The sequence below is a fragment of the Pelophylax lessonae genome (assembly GCF_965119305.1).
Source record: "Pelophylax lessonae genome assembly, chromosome: 9".
NCBI classification, from domain to species: domain Eukaryota; kingdom Metazoa; phylum Chordata; class Amphibia; order Anura; family Ranidae; genus Pelophylax; species Pelophylax lessonae.
This window is the reverse complement of record NC_138776.1, coordinates 79,451,118-79,474,190: the sequence shown is the minus strand read 5'-3', so window position 1 is coordinate 79,474,190 and position 23,073 is coordinate 79,451,118. Positions and strand designations below refer to the sequence as shown.

The following is a 23,073-nucleotide window of genomic DNA, read 5'->3' as shown; positions in this document are numbered from 1 at the left end:
TTTAACTTTGCAAAGAACACCCAATCACATGCATGGAAAAAAAAAGGCACTTTTGCTTGCATATGACTGGATGATAGAAGTCAGCAGACTTTAACCTCATTCATTAAGCTTTGGGGATAATTCCCTTGTAAAGCAACTTCCCTTTGAAAGTGAACCGTCTAGTTACTGTTAGTAAATCAACTCAATTTCTCCTTTTTTTTCCTATGTCTGAGGTTCTTATAATCCTTATTAATTTATTATTTCATGAGTTAACAAATCTTTAATTTTCAAAACAAATCAATTAACACCTTTATCTGATTTCCTTGCAGTGAGATAACAAATAGGTGTAAACTCTGTACATTCATGCATTATGTTTTTTTGCCCAAATCCTCTGTTATAACTAATAAAGAACTGCAATAAGAAAAATCTTCAGTTGCATCAAAACAGCTAATTTTCTTTTATAGGTGACTTCTAAAGGTTCTATACAAAACTTCGGGTCTTTAGGAATTAGCCTCAAAGATAAAAATAAAGGTAAGAATTTTTAGTGGTACAAGATAGAGAGGGAAGAAGCAGAGTATATATCTACAACAATAATGGATGTAAAAATATTTCTGTAATAGGGAAGTGTGTTTAGGTTTATTCATATAAATATACAGTACATAATATTATATACTTATAAATATATGGTTTTCGGAAGGTTTTATTAGTGGTCGAGAGATTGGCAACATTTGGTGGTGAGGTGACCATAAGAGTTGGGCAAGCAGTTCAGCCCAAACATCACCTGTTCACCCATTCGGCGAAAATCGACTTCCCCACTGACAGCTGAAAAGAAACAAACCTTGCCAGCAATTAAAAAGTAACAAAAAAAAAAAAAACGGCATGGAGGTCCCCCCCCCCCCAATTCATATCAGGCCCTTCAGGTCTGGTATGGATTTTTAGGGGAACCCCATTCCAAAAAAAAAAATGCCATTGGGTCCCCCATAAAATCCTCACCAGACCCTTTTCTGAAAATCCAGGAAAGAGGGGGAACAAGCGAGAGCCCCCCCCCCTCCTAAACCATAAGAGGCCACTTCCCCTTAAAATGGGAGGATGGGGTGCAGAGCCCCTCCACCCAAATGTGAATGAGTATGTGTACCCCTACCCATTCACCCAAAAAGTGTTTAAAAAGTAATAAAAACACAGACAGGTTTTGACAATTCCTTTATTAAAAAATAAAAAAAACAGTGTTCCAGATGTAGATCTATCGTCAAACATGCTACTGTCACCACTGCCGAGCCTGAAAAAGAAAATGGGCTTTGCCCTTTGACAGTTCTTACATAGGGGCGGACCGGTAAATGCTGGGTCGTTGACGTCACAAGGGGCTGTGCCACCAGGTGACATCATCATGTGGCCCCACCCTTACCTTTATAAGAACTGTCAAATAGCAAGCCAGGCGGTTTGCCTTAGTTGGTGGGAAAGAATTTGTTTCTTTCTTTTTTGGGTCCAGCGGTGCAAAGGGCATCGTGATTGACAATGGATTTACATGGGGGGGCACTGTTTTTTTATTTTTTGATAAACTGTCTCTGTGTTTTTATTACTTGTTGACACTTTTTTGGTGAATGGGTAGCACAGCACAGGGTTTTTTCTATTACCGGCAATGTTATTGTATTTCTGTCAAATTAAATGTCATTTTATTAATTTATTTTTTCTTTAGAAATTTCATTTTTTCTGCAGCATGTTCTATTCATTCTACAGATGCTCCACTTTACAGGCAGACTAAGGGGACCCCCAGGCACTATATTTAAAAGAATCTTTCATTTTTATTGTTGCACTTTAAGCAACATTAAAATCACTGCTAATGTCAAAATTATCTTTTAAAAAAATATTTGCATTGATACATGTCCCCCGGGGCAGTACCCGAACCCCCATACCCTTTTTATTGCCAGTTACTTACAAATAAGCCTTCAAAATGGGGAGTTTTGATTTTTCAAGTTCGGGTCCCATTGACTTTAATAGGGTTTGCTGTTGGGGTCAGAACTTTTTATCTGTTCGGGAGTTTTTGTGTGAACTGAATAGGGGGGTGTTCAGCCCATCTCTAGTGACCACAAGCCTCAATGATATGTCTATAAAAACTGACTGCTTAAGGCAAAATCATAGCTAATGCCATCAGTATGGGATCTAAATAGAAATGCAAGGAAAGCCCTTCATCGTTCTTCTCATCCTGATGAAGTGGTTCCCTCATGCTGACCACCACTGTATAATTATATTTTCTATAACCCTTACCACCTCCAGACACTGAGACATATAGTTCCTAGAAACCAAACATAAGACTTGTGTTGAAACACTTTTTATTTGAGTCAAGCAAGTTTTAAATTTACATACAAGTCTACAGGAATGCAAAATTAGCTTAAACAGATCAGAATGAAGTCAGCTGCACCTGTCATGGAATTTAAAATGATCTCAGAAGAGTCTCAAGCTGATGCTTTCAAAACAAGCACAGAGCCTGCCTTCATCCAGACCTTGGGGCACAAATCCTCCCTTTGACATCACGAATGGGGTATTATTCCTCCCATGGACACCAATGATGGGACACTATTTCTCCCACTAATACCAACAATGGGACACTGTTACTTCCCCTGACACCAATGATAGCGGGACTATCCCTCCCACTAATACCATTGGTTGGGCACTATTCCTCCTCCTAATCACAGGGGTGCTATTTAATTTTTTGTGCTCGCACTGACCACAAAGTCTAGGGCCTCATCTACTCCCACTGACCACAGAAAAGTCTGAAGGACAGTAAACTGGCCCTTTGTTTGGAAAGTTTGGAGACTCCCACTCTAGAGTGTTGTCCCAATCTGTGAAAATAAATCAATAGTAGTGCAGCACAATCAAAAAATATCAGATTGTCTATAAATCAAATAAGATCCCTCTAGTCCAGCCTGTGATAAGAATAAGATCACCGCTATGCCATGGAGTGCAAATTTTTTCCAAAGCACAAAACAATAAGTGCCACGCCTTTCTTTGCCTACTGATAAAGTCCCGCATTAGGACTGAACACATATAGAGGTGCAGAGCCACATTTATAATGTTATCCCGTGGCTATCTTACCAGTGGGTATGGCCATTGTACGTATACTGTTCCGGGCATTGTGCTTGGTTTTATTATGTGCTCATGTCAACGGCATTCTGTAAGTTTTATTTTTTGAGCAATATAAAAAAAATGTAAAAATGGAGAAAACGTATATGGTGTTTCTTGTTTGCTTCTCATGATTGTTCCTAAAAACTCGGATGAGGCTTGCAGAGGAAACCTTTTTACCACCTATGAATTAACCCCTGAAGGGGAAAAGTGCCCTTGACCTGTCTGTTTTTTAGGGGTCATTATCTGAAGGTGAGCAGCTGGTGATTACATTTGGTAAAGGCACACATGGCACTTATTGTTTTATGTTTTGGAAGAATTTTGCACTTTATGGCACGGAGGTGACCTCATTCTTATCACAGATTTGATTTGAGGAATTTTATTTAATTTATGGACATTCTGATATTTGTTGATTGATGATTATCTGATTGCGCTGAACTACAATTGATTTATTTTGATAGTTTTGGAAAAAGTTGTGGAATCACTTTTTAGTGTTTAGCTTGCAAATGTTTTTTGAATGGTACCTGATTTTTTTTTATCACACTTTTTTGCACAGTCACAAATATTGGTTTATATTTTTTACTTTTTGGCTGCGCTGATTAATTCACATTTCATCCCAATCTGTGACTTGTGCAGATTAATTTACTTATCTCTGCTGGCTTGTTTAATGACAGCGTTTTCCTCTTAAGGCAACATTCACATTAGCCTCCTGTGTACATTAGCCTCCTGTGTTTAGATTACTTAGGTGCAAGAGATTTATCTCGGAAGTATAAAAAATGTAATGCTTTCCAGATCAAGTTCCCTTGCATTTAAATGTATTTGCCTTTACACGTGCTTAGATGCATTCAGAATATCTAATTTGCCCTTGAGCACACAGAATTTTATTTTTTCTAAACACAGCTAAACTGAACACACTTAAATGCAGGTAAATGCACAGTTTAAACTATACCATCAAAATCATTGCAGTTTTTAATGTAAATAAATGGCAATTGAAGATAAGGCACTGCTCCCTAACCTCACATGTCCTCCTCAATTACTGTAGCAAGCACATTGGGTGAGGGACAAAGTGAGACTTTCAGCACTCCATATATATATATATATATATAAGAAATCCGCACTGTGAATACACTAACCTGGCTGCAGCCTACCTTCTATATATAGTCCCACAAAGGGGTATATAGAGAGAATTGAAAAATCAAGTGAAGGTATATGGCGCTGCCTAAGTGTGAGTAACTCAAAACATATAGAAAGTGTCTAGTGACAGCACAACATCACTTGTAAATGAATCAACAATATATAATAAACATTAAAGTGAAAAGTGCCAAAGTGAAATAGTGTTGTGGTAAATTCAACACTTATAAATAAATATTGTCAAAAAACCAAAGGTGACTCACTGTACATCAAATGAGTGACATAAAGTGAAATATTCACTATTTGCTAGTAAATACTATATTTCTAATTAGTACATCCAATGTATAACTTCCAAAAATATATAAATAAAGTGACAAGTGCAAAGTGGTTTGGTGCACATCAGACCATAGTCCATAGAAGTGAGCAAAAAATATTAACATAAAAGTTGGTAAAAGATGGTAAAAAATCTTGGTGTACTCCAAAAGTGACTTGTGCAGGTGAAGAAAGCAGATATTTGTACCCCCACAGGGGTAATAAGCATTGTTAGGCCCAAGAGGATGTATCTCATCCAATCACGGACATCAATAGCAATGGATGGTGTGCATATGTAGAGATTCAGGGCGTATATAAAGAAGGAAAGGAGTTGTGCAGTGACTGTACCCTCCCCTTCCCCCTACCCTATGCTCCCAGTTCAATTACCCACCCTATAGACCGGTGCTACTCCCATGATTTTTTCTTGTCTGTTACTTTAGACTGTGGGTAACAGGGGCAACTCTTCGTGGTGAGTGTCACTCTGCCCGGCCCCCGGCCCACTCTGACCCTGGCTGAAATGAGAGACTCAGGTGTTGGGGGGGCTGGGTCGGGTAGGGAGAGGAGCCTTATGCCCCCTTAGAATCTAAGACCTCCGCTGCCTTTGAATGTTACCCTTCTATTTACTGCTTGTATGAACATTGTTGATATTGTATATTGTTATGCAATGACCTGCGTGTCATGGAAGTTTTTCACATGCCCGGTTTATATATCCCCCCCTTTTTTTTTTTTTAAAACCCCAATAAAAAGATATTGTTTAATAAAGAAGGAAAGGGCTCACATAGTGAAGTACTGTTAAGTTCAACAAATTTATTGTCAAAAAATTGTACTAAAATTGTAAAAATACGTGGCAATACGAGCAGCGTCAAAGTCGTTGTTTACAGTATCACGACACGCTTCCGGAACGCTATGCTTTCCAACAACCGGAAGTGCGTTCCAACCCAGCGGAAATGATGCGATTTGATAAATACACTTGTATTTATTGCCTTTTTCTTAACTGAAACTTGCTAACCTCTAGTATTTTTTTTTTTAACCTTTTGCAGATCACTATGGCAAGGATACATTGAAGCTCCCATTGAGTGCAGGAAAATCTTCTACTCTATTGGCAATTGTGTACGCTATGTTACCAAATGGAGACATTTTAGCTGACTCAGCAAACTATAAAGTTCAGAGATGCTTCAAGAATAAAGTGAGTGGTCTAAGCATGACTTATACTTTGTATTCATGTCAGACCTTAAAGTGAACCTTTGAGCTCATCTTACTTTCTAAAGTGATCTAAGGGCATCTTCATGTACCAACTTACTCTAAAAAAACTGTGAAAGATTAATGTATGCTCTAAAATGTTTAGTTATAGTAAACAATGTTACAGTGGGAATGTTGTAGTGGGAATTTGAGTCCTCTTTCATTCCTATGAATGCTTGGCTGAAACTATACCTGGAAAGCAGAGAATTAGAGATGTGTTCCTGTCAAGAAATGGTCGGTGAACTAGTTTAGGAGAGTAAACCTGTCTGGTGATGGGAAGAAAGGTCACAGTACAGGGATACTCACCAGTAACATGGGACTCCTGTGTCATGAGGACCCAAGTGTTCAGCAAGACTCTCCTGTAAACTAGGCCTGGAACCACCAGAAACAGTAGGGCCCTGTATGTGTGTGTATGTGTGTGTGCGTGTGTGTGTGTGTGTGTGTGCGTGTGTGTGTGTAGGTGCTTCCAGACATGACCTAAACGCTGAGGAGTAGTAAACAGAGGGGGTAGTTTTGTTACAGGGTCTCAGACCATTCATCACTGAAGATGTTTATATAGGCTATCTGGCTGGAATTGTATTAACTACCTGCCACAAGGGGGCACGATAGACATGTAAGCTGTTAATTTAATTACCTGCTCTTTGCATTTGGGGCAATTTAATAGTATGATGATGATGATAAGATGCCTGCTGCATGGTAAAGCAGTGTTTTGGGAACTTTAGTCGCATGTGTTCCACCATCATGATCTTTTCCTCATCTAGGCATTACCTTTAACCCTTTTGCTGCCGCTGATGAAAGCTTTATGTCTTTACACAAACTTCAAGATGCAATAGTAGCTGGAAGTGTGTGTGTACACTTGCCAGCTGATTGTTGGCTTTGTGATGAAAGTGATTCAGGCAACTGTAAACCCACTTGTTTACTTTAGCAACCACTGAAAAGTAATTTTCCCCTCAACCACATTTATTCAGGCTCCGCTGTCCCATCTGTGGGTCCCAGGGCAGGCATGGCCTGTGTCATTGTGTAGAGTGGAGGAAGCTTAGCTGATCATCTAGGGAATGATCCCAAAAGCAGCTAGCTCTTTTTTTTTCACCTTAAAGGGTCAGAGCTATGCTTGATTAGTCACAGTGGAGTGCAGAGGTAACATTAGGGGTCTAATAGCCCTTGATGTCACCATAAAAGATGCTGTCACCAGCATTATGTTATCATATAGAGGCTTGTCAGCTCCTTAAGGGATAACATGAACGTCAAGTAAAAAAAAAGTTTAAACAAACTGAAGTAAATAAAACACTCAAAAGATTCTAAACTTCTTAGTAAATGAACCCAAAGATTTCTCCAAAGCAAGCAGATATCTCCTCTCAGACAGTTGTGACCAGAAAGTGGCATTTGAGTGTTATACCGAGTCAGCCATCAAAAAAATAGAAGTTTGGATTTACTGTGATGCTGTCACATACCTGGGAGGAGTCTGAGTTGACGAGGTCGGCCTCTCTTATATCTCCGGCCCAGACCCCACTGAAGGTGAGGCCATGAGGGACACGAGTGCCTGTGGTTGTTGATGGATCAGGACAGGCTGCTTGTCCGGATTCCGGAAACTGGAATATGCAATGATGTATGGAACAGGTGCAGCAGATAGCCAGGCAAGCACTCGGGTAGCTCTGAGAGACAAGGTTTGAAACAGACTCAGAGTAGTAGGAAAGCCAGGGTCATCAACAGGCGGTGCAGCAGGGTACCAAATCGTAAGCAGAGCCAAAGTCAGGGACGGAGCCGGGTCAGGTTTAGCAGAGAAGCAGAAGCAGAATCCAAGTCCAAGTTCAGAACAAGCCAGGTCAGCAACAGGGAAGCATACAGGTATCATCAGGTCACAGGAAACAGCTGAATATCAGTCAGCACAGGAAACAGGATTGAACTTCCTTTAAATAGCCTGTCTGGCCCCACGCCCATTAGTCATTCTTCTGGGAATAGCCTGTGCACGGCCACGCCCCAGACGTCTCACAGGGATTCCCTGACATTGCCCCCCCCCCTTAAGGGCAGCCTCCGGATGCCCAAAATAGACAGTTTTTCAGGATGTTGAAGAAGGTAGGCTCGTACCAATCGAGGAGCATGGACGTTTGAAGCAGGTTCCCAGGAATTATCCTCAGGGCCATAGCCCTTCCACTTGATAAGAAGCTGTGTCCAACCATCCCTTCTTCTACAGTCCAGAATAGACTCCACCTCAAATTCTTCATTACCTTCGAACAAAAGGGGAGCAGGAACTTCAGATCCACGATCTGGGAAGGGGTTGGGAACTGCTGACTTCAGTAAAGAAACGTGGAACACGGGATGGATCTTCAGATTACTTGGTAAGATTAATTCGAATGCCACAGAATTGATCTTCTTCCTGATAGAAAATGGACCTAGGTATCTTGGGCCAAGCTATTTTGAGGGACACTTTAATCTCAGGTTTGCTGTAGATAGCCAGACCTTATCCCCCGGTTTTAAATTCAAATTCCCTCTCCTTCTTCTATCAAAAATTTTTTTTATTACCAGCCTGTGCCTTCAAGATGGTTTCCCGCAAAAGCTGACTGTTGGCATTAAGAAAATTTAGTCTTTCTTGTACAGCTGGTACAGCAGATTCCATAGGTAACTCAGGTAGGAAGGAGGGGTGATATCCATAATTGGCATAGAAAGGAGACTGCTTGGTGGCGGAATGGACAGAGTTATTATAAGCAAATTCCGCTAAAGGGAGGAGTAACGCCCAGTCGTCTTGAGAAAAAGAAGAGAAGCACTTTAAATATTGTTCAAGAGTTTGGTTTGTCCTCTCGGTCTGTCCGGTTTCTGTGTAGGTCGAGAGAACTGGAAAATACAAGGATATCATCCAAGTATACGATGATAAACAAATCAAGATAGTCCCGAAATATATCATTAACAAGTTGTTGGAATGTGGCTGGGGCATTACAAAGACCGAATGGCATGACCAGATATTCGAAATGCCCAAAGCGCGTTCGAAACGCGGTTTTCCATTCGTCTCCTTCACGAATTCTGACTAGGTTGTAGGCACCCTCAAATCAAGTTTGGAGAACACCTGTGCCCCTCGTAACCTCTGGAAAAGTTCAGGAATTAGGGGAAGAGGATAACGATTCTTGACAGTTATCTTATTGAGATCACGATAATCCACACAGGGCCTAAGGGTATGGTCCTTTTTCTCAACAAAGAATATGCCCGCTCCTGCGGGTGAAGTGGAGGGTCGGAAGAATCCCTTTTCCAGGCTTTCATTAATGTAGTTACGGAGAGTCTCTAATTCGAGCTCAGAGAGAGGGTAGATCCGGCCAAAAGGTATTTCAACCCCTGGCAACAGTTCAATGGGGCAATTGTATGTACGATGGGGAGGAAGAGAATCAGCGCTCTTTTTATTGAAAACATCCAGGTATTCCTGGTAAACTGTGGGTACCAGTTTCAAGACTTCGGAGTCCAGATGGATACCAAGGAGAGAGGTAACAGTAAGAGACTCCTCAGGAACACAGTGTGCCCGGCAGAAGGGAGAAGAGAAGGAAATCTCACCCATGAGCCAATTGATGCTAGGGTTATGGGCCTTCAGCCAGGGTATACCAAGAATGACAGGAAACATGGGTGATGTTATAACGTCCAGGCAAAGGAATTCTTGATGACCAGAGGAGGAAGAGCAGAAAATTGGAGCCTTCTCTTGTGTCACTGGACCAGACTTGATACCAGAGCCATCAGCCAGGTGAACAACAAACCCTTGTTTCTTGGTACAGAGAGGTAGATTGTGTTGGGCTGCAAATGTCACATCCACAAAACAGCTACAGGCCCCAGAGTCTACAGTAGCAGAAACAGAGATAGTCTTTTCAGGAAGTTTCAGATGACAAAGCAAGATGAGATGTGTTTGATTAGTCCCGGGTGGATGCATCATAGAAATCCAGTTAGAGGGGGTTCTGCAATGTGGTGACCGGCATCGCCACAGTAGAGGCAGAGATTGGAGTGATACTGTCGAAGACGTTCCGATGAGGACAGAGGGGATCTCTGGAAACTCCTTCGTGAAGGGTGGTGAGGTACCTCTGGGGGGTTAACAGTAATGAGAGGAGTATCAGCCCCGAACTCCAGGCGGACCAAAGGAGCCTTGTTAGTTCTTTCGGCTTGCCTCTCATGTAGCCTCCGGTCAATCTGGATGACAAGGTTCACCAGGTCTTCTAAGGCCGTTGGTACCCCCACCCTGGCAAGTTCATCCTTTAGGGCATCAGACAAACCAAGACGGAACTGATGATGGAGGGCCGAATGGTTCCACAGAGTATCGGCACTCCATACACGGAAATCTGTCACATAATCCTCCACAGGCCTTAGGCCTTGCTTTAACTTGCTAAGCTTTGATTCAGCAGTCAGATGACAAAAAGGATCTGCATATAGCTGGGACATGGCAGAAAAAAAAGAGTCCATGGTTGTCAAGGCTGGATCGTGTTGTTCCCGAAGATGGAAAGCCCAGGATTGAGGCTCATCCTGAAGGAGCGAGATAATGAACCCCACCTTGGTATCTTGTGAAGAGAAGGTTCAAGGCAACAGGGAAAAGTATAGTTCACAAGAATTACGAAAAGTCAGAAATTTTCTTCGATTTCCAGAAAAATGTTCAGGAATGGGAACCCGAGGTTCCGGGTGGAAATCCGCCGCACAGGATGTGCTGGGCTCCGTCAGAGAAGAGTCATTTTTGTGGGCCGATAATTGATCTTCGATGCAATCCAATTTTCCTTGCAGGCTTTGTACCATGTGGGATAGTGCAGAGATCAATCGGCAAATGTTCTCCAGTGGAGAGACCTCCCTTTCAGACTCCATAGTTGGCTGACTGATACTGTCACATACCTGGTCTGAGTTGACGAGGTTGGCCTCTCTTATATCTCCGGCCCAGACCCCACTGAAGGTGAGACAGAGGATGTCAAAGGCCAGGAGGGACACGAGTGCCTGTGGTTGATGATGAATCAGGATAGGCTGCTTGTCTGGATCCCAGAAACTGGAACATGCAATGATGTATGGAACAGGTGCAGCAGATAGCTAGGAAAAGCACTCGGGTAGCTCTGAGAGACAAGGTTTGAAACGGAGTCAGAGTAGTAGGAAAGCCAGGGTCATCAACAGGCGGTGCAGCAGGGTACCAAATCGTAAGCAGAGCCAAAGTCAGGGACGGAGCCGGGTCAGGTTTAGCAGAGAAGCAGAAGCAGAATTCAAGTCCAAGTTCAGAACAAGCCATGTCAGCAACAGGGAAGCATACAGGTATCATCAGGTCACAGGAAACAGCTGAAGATCAGTCAGCACAGGAAACAGGATTGAACTTCCTTTAAATAGCCTGTCTGGCGCCACGCCCATTAGACATTCTTCTGGGAATAGCCTGTGCACGGCCACGCCCCAGACGTCTCACAGGGATTTCCTGACAGATGCTATTTATTAAAGCTTGAAAAACACAATGCCAAATGGGACCTTTTGGGCACCACTATTTATTCTGAAATGCAACCAAATCTAAAATGTATAACTTTTATTCATACATCATAAAACTACAGCTACATACTGTAATAAAATCACATTACAGCTGGTAATTCCATTCAAAAATGTTTGAAGACAGTAAGGGCTCTTTCACACGGGCGGTCCGATCAGATCCGCCTGTCAGTTTTTTAGGCGGATCTGATCGGATCCTCCATGCAGCTCTATGGGGCAGCGGGTGTCAGCGGAGACACCTCCGCTGACACCCGCTGCCATCCGCATCCGATCCTGTGCTGAAATCTGGACAGATGGAAACCCTATTTTTCCATCCGTTCAGTAATCGGAGCGGAGCGGATCTGATGAGAGCGGACAAGCGGTCCGCTCTCCTCCGATCCCCCATAGAGGGCAGCGGGTGCTGAGACACCTCCCTCTCCGCTCTGCAAGCCTGCGGAGGCGGACCGCGTGAACGAGCCCTTAAACCATACATAGTAGTTTGATTCTTTCCAGGTGTAATTTCTATTATATAACTTATTATTATTTAACATTTTTCCAGAATCCAGAATGTTTTCTCGCAACATGTTTCATGAACATTGTTCACTTCCTCAGGAGATAAATTAACAATGGGTGTAGGTCTGGAATAATCTTCAGCCATTATAAAATTAAGTGTCGTATTATTATCTAGGTGTACAAACAGTCCAAAGGGGCCAAGAGGCAAGGGAAGAGGGGAAGACGCACAGAGGATATCACAAAATGGACAGACAAATCCATGCTACCACAATCAAAAGCATACTGATATGGCCCTGTCATAATCTTCCGAATCCTCCCCATATCATCCATCAAATGTCCTCCTAAATGGCTGTGTTATGTCTCCTTAGATAAATATGGATCACTGTCTCAGTGAGACAGGGGGTCTTCCATCTCACAGAGAAACCAACCCATATCTATTTATCCTAATATTCATCTCTTTGCTGTCTCACATACAAGTTGCATGTTTTTACTATCAGTGCACATTGTTTGAAGAAGAGGCCTTGAAAACTTGCACTACAATCTATTTAGTTACCATCACTCTAAATCCAAACTTTCAATTTTGATGATGGCTTACATGGTATAACACCCTACTCCTGTCCCTTTGACATAAGTCAAATAAACAATCAACTTCATTTGAGTAGGTGAGCCCGCACACAGACCAAAATTTGTCCAGTTCCTGCTAGACAAATTGTGATCATTGTATGGTCAGCCTAAATACAAACCTACTTGATGAAAAAAGAAATGGATTTCCCATATACAGTATTTCTATAATGGAGACAACGATCATCAGTCCTGATTGTGTGAGTGAATTTTGCCTGCAGGGCCATTATCAGTAAAACAAAGATTTTGGTTTTGCATAAACTTTACATCAACCCCACAAGTATTTACTTTCAGACCCAACAGGGATTCAGGGGAAAACCAAGTACCTATTCAAGAGAATAGAAATGTACAGCCTAGAGAACTCCCTAGGCCACAAGGTAGACCACCTTCTCCACCCAGGGACCGTTATAATAGGGTTAACACACAGAATCAAGGAATATTCAATCTTCCCACAATTAATAGGTTTTCTCCTTTAGCAAGGATGGATACTTACACCCCAATTAGGGATAATAGAGAAAGAACCCATTATAATGGACCAAGGGATTTTTTTTCGAGGAGGCCACCAGAGAAGGCCTCCTCCTTACAGACAACAAGGCTGGTACAGACCACAAGGGAGAACAGGATGGATAGGTTCACAGGGCCAACAGAACAGGGGGAATTACAACTATTCCCAGGACAGGAGACCCACCACATACAGAGGAGGAGATTATCAAGAACAATGGAGGGGACCACAACAAGGTGGTCACATGAGGCCCTATCACCAAAACCATTACTGGGACGAAGAAGACGCACGAGAGGCAAGAGAGGAGGGAGGAAGAAAACGAAGGCGAGAATTTTAGGTCAAGGCATTTTTAATCTTACAGACATTGTTTTTAATAAAGAAGAATTACAGGTTTTAGATCTTGGTCTTAAATTCGCCCCCACTAAGGATGTCGACCCTTTTGAAGTTTTTATAGATCTACACAAATTTTTAAGAAAGCTTAATATTAAAAAAATGTTTAAACTTAAAGGACCCACATCTACAGCACAGGATTCCATTTTCACACATCCAGGCCTCAGGAATCATTCTATTTTTAACCCACAAGTACCAGGTGGGGAATGTATTGGAGCATTCAAGAAAATGGTCGAGGAAGACCTACGCAAAATTAAGGTCCAACCTAAAAAGCACAATAAAATCAAACAAGCTATAAAAGAATTGGAGAAGAAGAAGGAAATAATTATCCACCCCGCAGATAAAGGAGGAGTACTAGTTATCCTGAAAAAAAATGATTATGAAGAAGAGATGACCAATTTATTAAGAGTAGAAGGCACTTATGAGAAATTAAAGAATAACCCAACTAAAACATACAAGAAGAAATTGAAGGACTACATCAATAAAGGCAAGACACTAGGAATATTGGACAAGAAAGAAACACAATATTTAGATCCCTGTCCTTTATTATCCACCCAAAATACACAAAGCCCCAGGTAGACCTATTGTGAGTGGGGTCAACTCGCTATTCTCCAGACTTGGAGAATACCTAGATAGTTATTTACAACCAGCAGTAAAAATGGGGAAGTCCTACCTTAAGGATAGTACGGATCTCATCAGGGCACTGAAAGAATTACATATCCCAGAGAATTGCATCCTAGCCACCATAGATGCCAACTCTCTCTATACTAGTATCAGACAATCAGATGGCCTTAGGGCAGTGGAGAAAGCTTTACATGAACGGACTCAACTTAAACAGACACAAATAAAATATATTTTAGAGGGTCTGAAACTTACTATGAGTAGTAATTTTTTCTGGCACAAACATGAATATTATATACAAACCAAAGGGGTCGCAATGGGAGCCCGCTATGCACCCAGCGTTGCAAATTTATTTATGGATCTTTTAGAAGAAGAGACTATTTACACACATAATATACCCGAATTGGCTTTTTATCAATGATATATTGATGATATTATCATTTTATGGGAGGGCACGGAAGAATCTTTAAGTAATTTCTTTTTAGAATTGAATGAGAACCCCTATGGGATAAAATTTACCGGAGAATGGAACCATAACCAAATTAACTATCTGGATCTACTTATCTTCAAAGAGAACCAACAACTCAAGAGTAAGACTTATTTTAAACCTACCGACAGAAATGGGTTCATACCCACAACAAGTTGTCATCACCCGATCAGGAAAGAAAGCATCCCAAAAAGCCAATTTGTTAGAATTAGAAGAAATTGTGACAACTTGGAAGACTATATCCAACAAACTGGTACCCTAATGGCTAGATTTGAAGAAAAAGGTTACAACAAACAGAAGTTATCAAACACCAGGAAGAAAGTACAAGATATGAATAGGGATGAACTCCTAAAGAATTCTAGAAGGTCAAATCATAAATCCAATGATGGGGCCTTTCTAACCGGATTTCATAGGGGCTTTAGACAGACTGAAAAGATTGTGAAGAAATATTGGCCTATATTAAAATCAGACAGGACACTATCTAAAATACAATCAAGTCAGCCCAAATTTATTTATAGGAAGGCTCCCACCCTACGGAACCAACTGGTCCACAATGCCATTGACCCCCCCTAAACCAGTCAAGATGTTCCCTGAACTTAAAGGCTTTATACGATGCAACAGATGCCTGCCATGCAAAATGGCTAAGATGCAACCAAGGAAAACACTACAGTAATCCCCCGCTCCATCGCGGTTCAGTTTTTGCGGTCCCGGTAATTCGCGCTATTTTAATTAGGACCCATTAATTCGGGTATCGCGGTCCCGGTAATTCGCGCTATTCTAATTAGGACCCATTAATTCGGATATCGCGGTAATATTTCGCCCTTTCGCGGTTATGTAGCAGTGAATCAGAGAATCAGAACGAGGCTGTGGTGGAACGCATGCCTCGCTCGTGGACCGCACCGAGCGCGGTGACGTTAGAGGGGACGATAACGCGATTTGGAGCATGTGCAGATGTGCTCCGTGCTCCTTTGCCAACCACAAGCAAGAATGCCTGCAAGAATGCCACCCAAACACCCATCATCTAAGGCTAAGGCTTCTGGTGAGCCAAAACAGAAGAGGAAGTTCCTTACAATTCAGGAGAAGGTGAAACTTCTTGATATGATAAAGGAAGGACAGAGTTATGCTGCTGTAGCCCGCCATTATGGTATGAATGAGTCAACGATTCGATACATCAAAAAGGATGACAAGAATATCAGGGCAACTGCTGCACTGTCCATAAACCAAGCTGCAAAAAGAGTTGTTTCTTCCCGCAATAAAACCATTGTTAGGATGGAAACTGCATTGGCCATTTGGATCCAAGATTGCAGAAAAAAAAGCATCACATTGGATGGTAACATCATCAGGACTCAGGCAAAGAAGCTGTACGACACTTTTGCCAATCAAGGAGGCTCTGAAGAAGGCTCTGCCGCAGCCAAACAGTCAGACAACGACAATCCTGATCAGCCTTCTACTTCTAGTACAGGTACATCTTCATCAGGAGACTTTTCTGCCAGCAAGGGGTGGTTTGACAGCTTCCAGAAACGCTATCAGTTGAAGAGTGTTTCATTGCAAGGTGAAGCTGCATCTGCCGACAAAGAAGCTGCTGCAAGGTACACCAATGAGACCTTCAAGAGTTTCATCGAGGAGGGTGGGTACAAACCAGAGCAAGTCTTTAATATGGATGAGACCGGCTTGTTTTTGAAGAGAATGCCCAAACGGACCTACATCATGAAGGAGGAAGCCAGAGCCCCTGGATTCAAGGCTTATAAGGACAGAGTAACCTTGGTTATGTGTGGAAATGCTGCTGGGTTTATGATCAAGCCAGCCCTGATCTACAAGGCCAAGAACCCCAGAGCACTGAAGCATAAAAACAAGAAACAGCTACCAGTCTATTGGATGCATAACCCTAAGGCTTGGATGACTAAACGCCTCACAACTGAGTGGTTCCATAATTGTTTCATCCCAGCCGTTAAGGTCTACCTTGCCGAACTTGGCCTTGATTTTAAAGTGCTTCTGCTGATGGATAATGCAGGAGGCCACGCCATGGATCTATCGTACGAAGGAGTGCAAGTTGAGTTCCTTCCACCCAACACCACGTCTTTAATTCAGCCTATGGACCAGGGTGTGATACAAGCATTCAAGGCGCTGTACACTCGCAACTCCTTGAATCATCTTGTTGAATCCATGAACAATGATGATAACTTCAATTTGAAGAACTACTGGCGTAATTACACCATTGCAACTTGTCTGGAGAACATACAAAAGGCCCTCAAGGAGATGAAGAAGGAGACCCTGCATGCCTGTTGGAAGAAGCTTTGGCCAGAAATTATTCATGAATATGAAGGGTTCTCTCCTGACGAAGTTCATCATTCAGCTGTGGACAAATCAATTAGGCTGGCGAAGTTGCTAGGAGGTGAAGGTTTTCAGGATATGACCCAGGACGATGTCAATGACCTAATTGAAACCCATTCAGCTCCACTAACCGATGAGGATCTGACTGAACTCACCAAGTCAGCGAGTGAGGAGGAAGTGGAGGAACATGAGGGGGAGGAAGAAGATGAAGGCTTGTCAATTGAGCGTCTTGGCAGGGTCATGCGTACGGCCAATGACCTGAAACAGATGTTAGCTGAGTGGGATCCTGACATGGTTCGTTCACTGCAGTTCCAAAACAGCATTGATGGAGCCATTCAGGTGTACAAGAACCTCCTCGCCCAAAAGAAGAAACACGCCCAGCAACTGCCTATAACTATGTTCTTCACAAAACAGAAGGCCACATCCACCCCAAGTACCTCCACAGGCACCTCTGATGTAGAAGTGGAGGTCATGGAGCAGCAAGAAGACGACCCACCTACACCAAAAGAAGCGCATGCTGAACCTGCGCCTTCAAAAGGACAGTAGCTGCTCTTATTTGCTGCTTATCGTCATCTTCTTTTCTGCTGAGTACAGTACAGTACTGTATGTACAGTACTGTACAAATACTGTACAGTACTCTTTTATTTACTACTGTACAGTATACAGTACTGTACTTTTAGCACAATAGTTTTGTGTTTTTACAATGCTCTTGCTCTCTCTCTCTATACATAACAAGGACTCCTTTTTTTACTACTGTACAGTATACAGTACTGTACTGTTAGCACAATAGTTTTGTGTTTTTACAATGCTCTTGCTCTCTCTCTATACTGCACAGTACAGTTGTACTGTACTCTTTTTTTACTACTGTACAGTATACAGTACTGTACTGTTAGCACAATAGTTTTGTGTTTTTACAATGCTCTTGCTCTCTCTCTCTCTCTTTTATGTGTTTTTATTGCTTAAAAGTTTGTTTAAAGACCTTTAAATGCTATTAAAAAGTTAACAAAACATGACTAGGGTGTATTTAAATAGGGTCTTTTTATTTCGCGGATTTTCACTTTTCGCGGGTGGGTCCGGAACGTAACCCCCGCGATGGAGGGGCGATTACTGTACATTTTAAGCCGAGATGGAGTGGTGAAGAGTTCGGAATTAATAAATGAATTACATGCCAGACCACCCACGTGACCTACCTTATAGAGTGTCCATGCCGATTTCAGTACGTCGGCAGGACTACTAGGCCCTTATTTGTACGTATTAGAGAACACATTAAGAATATAAAAAAAGGGTTCTCAAAGCACAGCCTATCCAGGCACTTCGCCGAAGTACATAACAAGGATCCGAGAGGACTTACATTTATAGGCATAGACTCTATTTCAGGACATTGGAGGGGCGAAAACAAAAGAATCAAGATTTCTAAAAACGAGACCAGTTGGATATATAGACTCAATACTCTCCAGCCCAAAGGGTTAAACCTGGATATAGACCTCAATTGTTTTATTTCTAACTTTTAAATATTTCACATATGCCTTCCTTTGCCTTATTTATTACTATACCAGACCCCTCACTATATATATTTTAATCGTACATTTAATTTTAGATTTTTACATTTTTTTTACATTTTTACGTCTTTTCATATTTATCATACTTTATATTCACATTATAATATCCACTGACATTTATTCTAATAGTCATATATTTTATTCTCCAATTCTAATAATATATTTTATGTACACTTACATACTAATTCTTGTACACTTACATACTAATTCTTCTACCCATTATATATACTTAACATTTCCTTAAGGTTTTATTTATTTATTATTAATTTCCTTTATATATACATATACACATTATATTTCTTGCCTTCTCCTTTTAGCCATTTACATATATAAACAATAACACATATTTATTGATGCAATACATATGTTTATTCATCTACCTGACCCCCTTTTTTGCAATACATATGTTCATTCATTTACTTGACCCATCCTTTTTTGCCTTCTTATTCAATCTATTTCATTTTTTTTATTATTTTTTTTACCACTCCATTTTCATTTATATGTACCACACATTCATCATGCAATACTCATTTTTATCCACTACATGTCCTTCTTTCGCTCGTTTCTTTTTAAATGATATAATGTCTTACATATTAATGTGCAATACATACGTAGTCTTGTTAATAAAATAGTATTTTTAATTGTAATTTCTCCCTGGATGTATTTATGATGGTTTTTTATATTTTTTATATGGCACGGTCAACATATACATATATTCACTAAGGAATGTCAGGTTCCGTTTGTGTATTACTTCTCCCTTTTCTTTCCCCTCTTTGGATCACAGCGAATTTCTAACAATTGGCATTATTGTTGTAGATTGGGATGTCTTTGTTTATCCCCCGCCATTTTTTAGAAGCCTTAGACGCATTACCGCCTTCTTTCCGCTGTTCAGATCCCGAGCGGCTGCCGTTGCCTGGTAACCATCACGTACATAAGGGAAGGTACAGGAAGTGATGCGAAGCTGCAGAAGACGTCTGATGACGAAACGCGTACAGCGCCGTCACATCACTTCCGGTTCCGATATTCTGGTGGAACGCATTGCGTTCCGGGACACTCGCTACACCGTTTGCTTACCGCTTGCTATTTACTGCTATATTGTGAGTACCTATTTACTGCATTACTTACCTTAATAAAACAGTTTAAACGGTATCACACTATTGAGTTCTCTTTGCCCTACACGACCCTCCTACCCCAATATCCCCGAGGAGATGGGACCCACCCACGGACCATCGGACAGATCAATTCCCCGATAGGAGAGGACCTTAGGAGCCTGCCTTTCTGGTTGGAATACCCGGACCCCCAGGGACGCCCTGAAATACCTCCCCCCCCCCACTATAGAAGGGAATCAGGAGATACTGAAAAGGAGCGCCAATTACATCTTTATACCCCTGTGTGGGGTGGGTATATCTGGTTAGTAGGTTTTTCTTCCTTAGGGGTCACCCTACACCTCGCCAGTCACCCACCACGGGGTCCTTGTAGAAGTTACCATCGGCGTGGGCACACATCAAATTTTTGGAACATTTTCTCTTCCTTTATCCATATATCACTGGACTCATAATTACGATTTGGACTTTATCCTTATCAGACACCACAATATATTTACTAATTAATTTAGTGCACCTTATCGCACCATTGGTGGTCACATTTTATATATTTATATCACCAGCCGCTGTTTATTTATTTATTTATTTATTTATTTATTTATAGTGCAATATTTCCAGCACTTTTTGTCACTGCCACTTTACCTTGATATGTACACTAGTATATTTTTACATATTTATTCATTTATTTTTAATCACTTGTGTGTATATATATATATTCATATTCACTTGGTCACTTTATGTGCACTTTATCACTGGTTTATTTATTATATTATATGTGATATGCTTATTTTATATTTATATATTTTTATTGTGTTTATTGATTGATCATACTGATCCATTGTACATCACATTTGTATCACACTTTTAGTGCACTTATTTTTATCCATCTATTTATTTATATCATCACCTGTATACAGGCAGCGCCACCACCCATACTTACATTTACTATTTCATACAGAATCTTTTGGCTGTAGTTCAGGGTAGGCTGCAGCCTATTTTCACATTTGCACATCCTTAGAATATCCTTAGCGCGGAACTCATTTCCTATCACTTTAAATCAATACTGTTATTTTGCGGTACCCTTCAATTGTTGTCATTTATAACCTTGCCAGGTATCAGTCGGCTTTTCACCAGATGAGGTCCTCCCAGGATCGGATGTGTCTCTCCAGGTTCAGGCTGCTCCTGGCTCTCTCTGTGGTCTCAGGGTGGTGGATGAGAGTGTGGTGTTAATGAAACCAGAAAAGGAGCTGACCGCAGACAAAGTGAGTGTTGAATTGATTATTTGAGCTAGACTACTGCAATTTTTTTTTTAATGTTTCCAAAAATACTAACAAAGGGAGTTCTGTAATCATTCAGCAGAAGGTTATTGTTGTATTGTTAAAAATTGCTACCTATACACTATATTGTCAAAAGTAGAGGGACGCTTGCCTTTACACGCACATGAACTTTAATGGCATCCCAGTCTTAGTCCATAGGTTTCAATATTGAGTTGGCCCACCCTTTGCAGCTATAAAAGCTTCAACTCTTCTGGGAAGGCAGTCCACTAGAGATGGACGAACATCGGCCGGGGCGGTTCGTGAACGTCAGCCGCAAATTTTCTCAAAAGTCCGCGAACCGCAAGTTCGCGGCAGGCCCCATTGACTTTAATGGGAGGCAAACTTTAAAAACCTTTAGGTCATATTTGCAGCCACAAAAGATGTACTAGCTGTGCACAAATAGTCCCAGCACATGGACAAAATCATAACAGAAGTATTGCAATTGTAATTTTTTTTTTTTTTCATAAATCAGCCAGAACAGACAGCAGCCGGTAAAACATTCACACATGTCCCGAACTATTCACCGGCGAACAGTTCCCGGTGAACATCGTTTGTTCGCGTTCGCAGCGGCGGGCGAACATATGCGATGTTCGTTCCGCCCCTATACATCATCATTGAGCAAACTTTGACCCTGTACCTCACAGTCAGCAGACACATTCCAGCCAACCAGCATACCCTCCCTCCCAGACTCCCCCCACCTCCTATAGAAAAGCAAGGACAGCATCCATCTTAGATTCATTCTGAAGCTGCAGTGTTAGTTAGAGCAGGGAGAGTGCTGCTGCTGCTGAATTAATAGGGAAATCGTTAGCTAGGCCAGTGTTCTGTGTCCACTCCTGCTGTAAGGACATATTTATATATATATATATATATATATATATATATATATATATACATATATATTGCAGTTGCCTGCCCGTGTGTGAGAGGCCACAGGCCCACAGGCTGTACTGTGTGCACACAACTTACATAGGGTGGCACAGCACATTGCAGATAAACTAGTCATTTAATTGTTACCCTTTAATATAATTGCAGTTGTCATATCGTGTGGCACAGGACCTTGCAGATAAAAAAGTAATTAATTTTTTTCTCTGTAATATAATTGAAGTTGCCTACCAGTGAGTGTCAGGTCCACAGACTGTACTGTGCCCACTGCCCACCACTCATATAGGGTGGCACAGCACCTTGCAGATAAAAAAGTTATTTCATTTTTTCTCTGTAATATAATTGCCATTGCCTGCCAGTGAGTGTCAGGCCCACAGACTGTACTGTGCTCACTGCCCACCACTCATATAGGGTGGCACAGCACCTTGCAGATAAAAAAATAATTGAATTTTTCCTCTGAAATATAATTGCAGTTGCCTGCCAGTGAGTGTCAGGTCCACAGACTGTACTGTGCCCACTGCCCACCACTCATATAGGGTGGCACAGTACCTTGCAGATAAAAAAGTCATTTAATTTTTACCCTTTAATATAATTGCAGTTGCCTGCCAGTGTGTGTCAGGCCCACAGACTGTACTGTGCCCACTGCCAGTGCCCACCACTCATATCGGATGGCACAGTATCTTGCAGATAAAAAAGTAATTTAATTTTTACCCTTTAATATAATTGCAGTTGCTTGCCAGTGAGTGTCAGGCCCACAGACTGTACTGTGCCCACTGCCCACCACTCATATAGGGTGGCACAGCACCTTGCAGATAAAAAAGTAATTTATTTTTTTCTCTGTAATATAATTGCAGTTGCCTGCCAGTGAGTGTCAGGTTCACAGACTGTACTGTGTCCACTGCCCACCACTCATATAAGGTGGCACAGCACCTTGCAGATAAAAAAAGTAATTTAATCTTTTCTCTGTAATATAATTGCAGTTGCCTGCCAGTGAGTGTCAGGTCCACAGACTGTACTGTACCCACTGCCCACCACTCATATAGGGTGGCACAGCACCTTGCAGATAAAAAATTAATTTAATTTTTCCTCTGTAATATAATTGCAGTTGCCTGCCAGTGTGTGTCAGGCCCACTGACTGTACTGTGCCCACTGCCACTGCCCACCACTCATATAGGGTGGCACAGCACCTTGCAGATAAAAAAGTAATTTAATTTTTTTCTCTGTAATATAATTGCAGTTGCCTGCCAGTGAGTGTCAGGTCCACAGACTGTACTGTACCCACTGCCCACCACTCATATAGGGTGGCACAGCACCTTGCAGATAAAAAATTAATTTAATTTTTCCTCTGTAATATAATTGCAGTTGCCTGCCAGTGTGTGTCAGGCCCACTGACTGTGCCCACTGCCACTGCCCACCACTCATATAGGGTGGCACAGCACCTTGCAGATAAAAAAGTAATTTATTTTTTTCTCTGTAATATAATTGCAGTTGCCTGCCAGTGAGTGTCAGGCCCACAGACTGTACT

At 41.6% G+C, this 23,073-nt stretch overlaps 1 protein-coding gene across 1 annotated transcript in view; it reads left to right on the top strand.

Moving 5' to 3' along the window:
- Positions 1-23,073, top strand: part of LOC309564226 (alpha-2-macroglobulin-like) — a 289,760-nt gene that overhangs the window by 141,099 nt on the left and 125,588 nt on the right. The window contains exons 13-15 of the mRNA XM_082268853.1: positions 444-510; positions 5,580-5,725; positions 20,463-20,612. Of these exons, the coding sequence (XP_082124979.1) occupies positions 444-510; positions 5,580-5,725; positions 20,463-20,612 (363 nt within the window). The remainder of the gene's footprint in view (positions 1-443; positions 511-5,579; positions 5,726-20,462; positions 20,613-23,073) is intronic.